This window comes from Centropristis striata, chromosome 5, assembly GCF_030273125.1.
Source record: "Centropristis striata isolate RG_2023a ecotype Rhode Island chromosome 5, C.striata_1.0, whole genome shotgun sequence".
Taxonomy (NCBI): Eukaryota; Metazoa; Chordata; class Actinopteri; order Perciformes; family Serranidae; genus Centropristis; species Centropristis striata.
Window position 1 is genome coordinate 28,991,889 of NC_081521.1, and position 8,593 is coordinate 29,000,481.

Sequence of the window (8,593 nt, forward strand, 5' to 3'; positions counted from 1 at the left end):
ATGTTTACATTGCTCACAGAATATCATACAATGGTGTGCTCAAGATGTGTTATAAAACAGGTAATAAAATTAAGAAATTCAATAAGGAAAATAAGTCACCTTTAAGGAATATGGCATATCTTGTTTTACATATTAATTGCATTTTAATTGTTTTCATTCAAATCATTGACATACTGTATCTCTTAATGTAAATATACAAAAAACGTGAACAATTAAGTCATTCAGGCACTGCACCTAAACCTATGATGAAATAATGTAATTATTAATTTTAGTTATGATTATTCAGTAAATATCGTAGGGCTTTTTGTCCCAAGACTTGACTTCTTCCGTGGTTGTCACCTATAATAAAGCTTTCATCCCATTGGCGGAGAGGCAGCCAGGACGACGCGTCCCTCTCTGTGATTGGCTGGATCACGGGGTCAAAGTTAAGTCTGCTCCTAACGCTGACGTCGCCTTCTGCAGCAAAATGGCGTCGTTGACAGCAGTCATGCACAAGAACCGGTCCGGTTCTTTATCGTCGTCCAAAAAACAGACCGCAACGATGACCCAGAGGAGGTTCAGACTTTTGGACAACAATGTGCTGCTACTCCTCTCGCTAGCCTCCATGCTGCATTGTGCTCTGGCTGACGGTAAAACTCTGGTTCTCCTGGACAACCTCAACATCAGAGACACCCATTCAATCTTCTTCCGCAGTCTGGCAGGTCAGTACGAATTTAGTGCTTTTTCACTAATAAGCACTCTTCTCTAATGTTATAGACCCCATGTAATGCTAACGTGTCTCTGACCGGGAATATAACGTGAAAGTCTTTGTAACTTTAGCTTGTAGACTTTAGCTTCGTGCAGCACAGCGCGGCTGCTAACGTTATCTTAGCTAAAGTGTGTTGTGTTCGCCAAACCTCATTCAAAGTGCTGGCAGCTTTATTTATTTTAAACCAAATAATCTACTGTACGTGCTTGGTAATGTTGACTCACGCTGCGCTGAATCGAGAAGGTCGCTCGTCAATTCGGCATACTTGTAGTACACCAAATAATTAATAATATCCCACAGTCTCGATATTGTATAATCAAATAAGCAGTCATCAACCATATATTAAATTATGCCCTATGCATTTATTCGAGGCCACATTAGAATACCTTAGTTTCAATATACATAAGGTTATTAACAGGATGTGCACAAATTACACAGGATTAATTAATGATCAGCATACTAATACATTTTAACTGGCTTGACAATTTATCTCTAGCTATTTAGTGTAGAAGATTTGCAAGTAGGTGCAGTGGTGGAATGTAAGTACATTTACTCAAGTACTGTACTTAAGTAAAATTTTGATGTACTTGTACTTTACTTGAGTACTTCCATAACGTTATACTTGTAAATCATGATACATTTATAGTGATAAAATGTTGTTTTTTAATTAAACATCATAACAGCATATTAAATAGTTAAAATGAACCCTACCTTGAGGAAATTAAAATGCTGCTTACCTAAATGCATCAATACAAATAATCTAATATATTTAGAATATGTAAAATGATCTAAGTGGATACCTTCTGCATAACAAGTACTTTTTTATACTTTAAGTACATTTTGATGCTTTTGTACTTTTACTTAAGTAACTTTTGAATGCAGGACTTTTACTTGTAGTGGAGTAATTTCAAAGTGTGGTATTAGTACTTTTACATTAGTAAGGGATCTGAATACTTTTTCCTCCACTGGTTAAAATATACATAAGGTTATTAACAGCATGTTAACAAGTTACACCAGATAAATTAATGATTTGCATTCTAATACATTGTAAATGGGCTTGCCAGTTTAACTCTAGCTATTTAGTGTAGATTTGCAAGTAGATGTATTAGGTCGTGGAGGAAACCCACTTTCCCATTTAGGCAGTATAATTTGTTGGAGATGAAGTTATACTGTACATAAGAAACAGAACACTAATTCTGGGGTTTCACTTGATAACACTAACACATCATTTTTACCAGTTTTTATTATCCATCACATTAGAACTTACAGCAGTTCTTTGGAAATGCAATGCACTGCCACTTTGTTGACGTTACTGCAGAAATGCATGCTGAAGTTTGTCAATGTTTCAGTGATAATATATCTTTACTTTTCAGATCGTGGCTTTGACATCACATTCAAGACAGCTGATGATCCCTCCCTGTCTCTGATCAAATATGGCCAGTTCCTGTATGACCACTTGATCATCTTCGCACCATCAGTTGAGGGTAAATCACACTCCTTATTCATAATCAAAATGACAGTTTGTGGCTTCTGTTTGCCTTGTTGAAACAACAGAATAATTATTTATTTCTCCTCATCAGCAGATTTTGGAGGAAGTATAAGTGTGGAGACCATTACATCCTTCATTGATGGTGGAGGCAACGTCCTGGTTGCTGCCAGTTCAGATATTGGTCCGTTGATTTCAGCAACAGCTTTTCTGTAATATTATATAAAACTCCATAATATTGCATGAATAATATTAACATTAATTAATTAATACTCCTCTCCTCTTGCACAGGTGACCCCCTGAGGGAGCTGGGCAGTGAGTGTGGCATCGAGTTCGATGAAGAAAAGACTGCTGTCATTGACCATCACAACTATGACGTGTCTGACTCTGGAGAGGTAAACAAACACAACACATTTGTTATTGAAATCCAGAAATGACACTCGCATATTGTTATTTACAAATGTTCCTTCTTGTCTCCAGCACTCCCTGATTGTTGCCGATCCAGAGAACCTGATGAAAGCTCCAACTATTGTCGGCAAACCCACCAATAAACCTGTTTTATTCAAGGGTGTCGGGTAAGCAGCATGATTTAAATGTTATCAAGCAAGTATGCTAAGTACTTGACTGCCCTCTCAACCCTAACATTCAGTATGATCACACAATTGATAGTCCAATGCAGCAGAAAAGGCATTCACTTATTGTTCTACTTGCTTGTAATTTTTTTAATGATTACTATATTAAATAAACTGTATTATTTTGAGGAGTACCTTACTTTACTTAGTTGTAGATTTGAGTTTTTGAGGAAAGCATTTGATAATAAAAAAAATACTAATAATAACTTGTTTTATTTAGCACCTTTAAAAACAGCAGCTTACAAAGTGCTTTGACAGAGAGCAGTTAATTACAACAAGAATGATGCCATAAGGCTAAAACAATTTTTTACATTAAACGAAAAACAATAATAGAGTTAAAAGGTAAAAGCAGTAAAGAAGTAAAAAGGAGTAGCAAAAATAAAAGGCATTACATTAAAGCAAGATTATAAAATTGTTTTTTAAAGAAGTGATTTGAAATAAGTTACTGAACTGATGTTGCCTTGTTTAGTAGTTTTTAACATTAACTCCATTACTCAGTGAAAATACAAGCCCTATAAAACATACAATGCCCTCCTCCTTACAGCATGGTGGCAGACCCAGAGAACCCTCTGGTCCTGGACATCCTTACTGGCTCTTCTACTTCCTACTCCTTTTTCCCTGACAGACCCATCTCTCAGGTAAGATGGCGGAACATAACAATTATGTCAGATTATTCATTTTTAAAGAGGTTTTTTCATGTGCACTGGACTTTAACACTTTTATTTAAACTGAGGTTTCCCTCATTTACACGACAAGTACATTTACAAACGGTACAGAAATACAAATTCAAAATACAGATAACAGACAAGATAAATATATATATATAAGTAAAAATGCTATTTAAAACTACCAAAGCTAAACAGTTGCAGACAGTTGTGGGAAAGTCTGCAATCAAGCTACAAAACTGAATAAATGTATGCCTCCACAAGATGCGAAGGTGAAAATGCATCTTCTTTAGGCCTTAATGAAACATCTTATCATTTTTTGTCATTTAGATAGTCTTTATTGTAATTTTATTCTGTTTATTATTCTCTACATACCACCTCTAATGCATGTCTGGGAGAAGGATCTCTCCTCAGTGTCTTTTCCTGAGTTTTTCCTTATTTGACTCAAGGGTTTAAGGACAGAGGGTCTCATATGTGCAGACTGTAAAGCCCCTTGTGGCAAATTTGTGATTTGTTATATTGGGCTATATAATTAAAATTGACATTTTGAGACGCAAGTGTTTCTGTGGAGTCAGAAGCCAAACGTAGCCTTATGTTGTTTGGATTAAAAATAAACTACACAACATTTTAATTGGTTTTCTTTTCACCTCTCCAGTACCCCCACGCTGTTGGCAAGAACACCCTGCTGGTCGCCGGCCTTCAGGCCAGAAACAACGCCCGAGTGGTTTTCAGCGGCTCCCTGGAGTTCTTCAGTGATGCTTTCTTTAACTCCGCTGTGCAGAAGGCCACACCTGGCTCCCAGAGGTAGTCTTCACTTTTCCTGTCTTTTTTATGTCTCATACATGCTGTTACAGCTTCAGTTTACAAGGTCAAGACTTGCATCACTGATGTTCTGATATTCACTTTATCCTTTTTTTGTTATGCCATGTGAACAAATGTTCACTAACTACTCAACTACATTTGACAAAGGTGTTTTCAAGTCCTTATTCCATTAGAGCTAGGGTCGGCAATTAATTTTCCCAAGGGGCCACATGAGACACTGCAAAGGTTGTGAAGGGCCAGACCAATACTCTGAACTAAATCCTGCTCAAGTTTTTTAAATTTTTTAAATTAATTTCATCGTTTTATTAAATGCAAAAAAATATCTGGTTTTGAGCTGCGACTGGTAAGAATACATGTTATGATAAGACTGTGTTAATGTGGAATAAGCAGTAAAAAATAGTAAAAACTCCAATGGCTATCTCACTTTTCCATTTCATTTAAACACGACATACATTCAAACCAAAAAATAATATAGAGCATGTATGTTATGCAGGTAACCAGCAATTTATTAACTTTATGCAAAAAGCAATAACTGTTTTTCACAAAGTAACAAGGTAACTCTTGTTTTTTGTGAAGCGCTTCTCTGTATGGGCGCTTATGCATGCAAGGACATACGTATATATCGCCTTCAAAATAATAGCACCGTGGTTGTATTGATTTCTAATTTCTGGGTAACCTCACGCGGGCCAGACAGGGACAGCTAACGGGCCGGATGTGGACCCCAGGCCGCTTAATGCCCAGGTCTGCTTTAGAGGCTTACAGTTCAGTGTCTGTAGGTTGCCGTAAAGGGATAGTTTGGATTTTCTAAAGTTAGGTTGTATGAGGGATTCAATCATAGTCAGTATATTACTGACAGTGGATTGCAGTCAGCACGGAAGCTAAGCAATGTACTTCAGTGATTTAAAGGGTTAGTTTGGATTCACAAATGTCACACAATAACACAGACAACTAACTGAGACAGTATTAGACCAGCAACTCCTGCTTTCTGTGAGTTAAAATGACAAAGGAGTCTGGTGTTTTTGATGTGAGCATAGATATATTATTCTAAATATAGCTTACACGGAAACTGATATTTCCTTTATCTTTTTATTTGGTTGCTAAAGTATATTTTACTGCAGGACATTGCTTAGCTTCGATGCCGATACTACTGCCCAGCATCTGCTGCAGCTAATAAACTGACTATGGATAAGTACCACATGCAAGCCTGCTTCAAAACATTTCAAACTCTCAATTTTAAACCTGCAGCTCTGTGCATTGGATAACATTAGTCTTGATCCTGTCTTTAAATAAGTATTAGGAGCTTTTTAGACCTGTGTGTTATGTTTGTATCTGTAACGACTGTTGAGAAGGTATTAGTGCAGTTGGTATGGAGCATTTTGGCCAAAAAAATTTTTCAAAGGCCAACTGTGATAGTTTTGAAATGGCTTCTGGCAGTTTATTTTTTGTTAAATATCAGTATTTTCAAAAAAATGTTCATGTTAAAACAGAAGTTACCCAAACAAAAAACCTGATCCAAATATGGAGCGTGTAAATGCACTTTTACTTAATTCTACAGGAAATTCTGTAATAAAACAAAGGACATTCCACCAAAAGTTAAATTTTTCTTTTAATAAAAAATCAGCATTGTCCAGTTATCAATTTCCTGTGTTTGGAGAACTCATCCTCTTCTTGTTTTGTTGTTTTTTAGGCACGAGCAGACGGGGAACATGGAGCTGGCCGAGGCTCTGTCTCGCTGGGTGTTCAAGGAGGCCGGAGTCCTCCGGGTGGGAGCCGTTACCCACCATCCCGTTGGAGAGACCACCCCCCCTGCAGCATACACAATCACTGACCTTGTGGTTAGTTGAACATTTCAGTGACTTATGTGAACAATCGTTGCCTTGAAGTAGGGCTGAGCGATATGGACCAAAAGTCATATCCTGATATATTTAGACTGAATATCTATATACGATATATATCGTACGATACACGTCACAAGTAGTTTTATTGAAACTGTTTAATTAAGTGAACATTAATACTGTATAACAACAGGAGTACCTTTTTTTTTTTTTTTTTTTGTTAAATCAAAGCTCCATAAAGTGCACATTTTTTCTTTTTCTGAAATAAATACATTTATATGAGAAAAGAATAACAAACATTACAAAACAACAAAAAATGATTAACCCTAGTAAGGGCAGCATTTATATATAAAGCAGCAGAACTTGAACTATATATATGCGATATGGTCTAATTCCATTTCACATTTAAAAATATATCGATATATCTTTTATATTGATATATCACCCAGCCCTACCTTGAAGGTGTTTGTCTTCGCCTGTGTTTTTCTTTTTTTACATGTATATTTCAATCAGTGTTAACTTTCCCACGCAGGAGTACAGCATTGTCATTGAGATGTTGTCTGAGGGCCGCTGGACTCCCTTCGACGGAGACGATATCCAGCTGGAGTTTGTGAGGATCGATCCCTTTGTCAGGACTTATCTCAAGAAAAATGGTATGTTTTAGTGGTTACAGGACATATACAACAATACTAATTAGTACTGCACACTTGTGATTTGTGAGTTTGAGCTGTGTGTCTGTATCTGCGTTTTTTCTAGGAGATAAATATAGCGTTCAGTTCAAGCTGCCAGATGTGTACGGAGTCTTCCAGTTCAAGGTGGACTACAACCGACTGGGATACACACATCTCTACTCCTCCACTCAGGCAAGTTGATTTAATTAGGTATACTTCACAAAGCATAGAATAATGAAATATAAGTAGGTCAAATGTCATTTTTAATATTTAAACTGAATCAGAATTACTGCTTAATAGGTTTATATACTTAAAAAAAGGACATTATTCAACTACTTTTATTTCATAATATAATATATATTCTATAAATTGATATTTATTTATTGAACGACATTGACTAATTGACAGAGTCAAAAAGTCAAAAAGCCCAAACAAAGTATTCAGTCATATAGATGGACATACTTTTCAGAGGCCAACATTTCCTTAATAAACAAACTTTTTAAAATTGGTCTTTTGTAATATTCACATTTTTTTGAGACACTGAATTTTAGCTCTTCATTAAATGTAAGCCATAATCATTATAATTAGAAGAAATTAAATAAATTAAGACATGAAATGTTTCATTCTGTGTGTAATGGATCTATATAATGTGTTATTTCCACTTTTTGAATTGAATTACTGACATAAATAAACTTTTCTATGATATCCAAATTCTTTGAGATGCATCTGTATATATTTATCAGCTCATTTGTTTATTTTTTTATTTATTTGATTGCCGTATTTATTTCATAAATGGCATACTGGGATGCTGTGAAAAACATAATAAAACCAGAATCCAATTATTTGCAAATTCTTTATGACCTGTTTGTTTTAATGTATACACTCATTCTGAATTTGACGCATTCTCCTTTAACTTACTTTTTACACAGCATCCTAATTTTTTTGGAAATCGGGCTTGTATGTCATCCTAACTTGTGCTATTTTGTTTCTTCACCACAGGTATCAGTGCGTCCCCTGCAGCACACTCAGTACGAGCGCTTCATCCCCTCAGCCTTCCCGTACTACGCCAGCGTATTCTCCATGATGGCAGGACTTTTTGTCTTCAGCATCGTCTTCCTGCACATGAAAGAGAAGGAGAAGTCAGACTAATCCAGAGAGACAACAGGAAAAGGATGACAAGATTATAGAATTAAACATGAGGCGTGAAGAGTTGAAATTGAATGTCTGATGGTTTGAATCTTCACGCAGGGACTTGGACTGCAGTCCTCCATTAAAAAAAAATACAGTTTCTGTTCGGTTATTGGGTTACTCAACTAATCGGGGGCTGGAGGCTAAAAGGGGTGACTGTAATGCAGTGGTTGGGGTATGTTTTGTGATTTTTTTTTGTACTCTGATGAAGTCACGCAAAGGCCTGTAAATGTCCTGAAGTCAGTCAGCGTTTGTATAAAGTTGCTTTACATTTGATAAAACTATCTCCTAAGTAGAGCACTTGCCTTGGAACATGAAAGAAATCCAGATTAAAATTCGATCCATGTGTTCTCAATCGGGAAAGTTTATTGTGGTAACAACATGCACTGAATATGCCAACTGTTAATTTGTTTTTGATAAGTGTTTCCAAAAAAGTTGGAGTCATCTTAATAAAATATTGACATTCCAGTCCGTACAAATTCCTCCTTTCCTTTCTGTGACTTGACATGATTGTACTCTGTGGTTTTCACAATGTATTGAAATAGG

The 8,593-nt window shown here is 36.1% G+C and overlaps 1 protein-coding gene across 2 annotated transcripts; it reads left to right on the forward strand.

Moving 5' to 3' along the window:
• Positions 1 to 440: 440 nt before the first annotated feature.
• ddost (dolichyl-diphosphooligosaccharide--protein glycosyltransferase subunit (non-catalytic)) lies at positions 441 to 8,515 on the forward strand. 2 transcript variants are annotated; one of them, XM_059334182.1, is made up of 11 exons: positions 441 to 701; positions 2,122 to 2,232; positions 2,332 to 2,418; positions 2,526 to 2,629; positions 2,715 to 2,809; positions 3,411 to 3,504; positions 4,187 to 4,335; positions 6,041 to 6,188; positions 6,721 to 6,841; positions 6,945 to 7,046; positions 7,854 to 8,515. In XM_059334182.1, exons 1-11 carry the CDS (start codon positions 467 to 469, stop codon positions 8,006 to 8,008), a joined length of 1,401 nt encoding a protein of 466 aa, XP_059190165.1. In that variant the 5' UTR covers positions 441 to 466; the 3' UTR covers positions 8,009 to 8,515. The 2 variants fall into 2 exon arrangements, with proteins under 2 accessions (XP_059190165.1, XP_059190164.1); XM_059334181.1 differs by having other exon boundaries at positions 443 to 701; positions 2,329 to 2,418.
• The last annotated feature ends 78 nt before the right edge of the window (positions 8,516 to 8,593 follow it).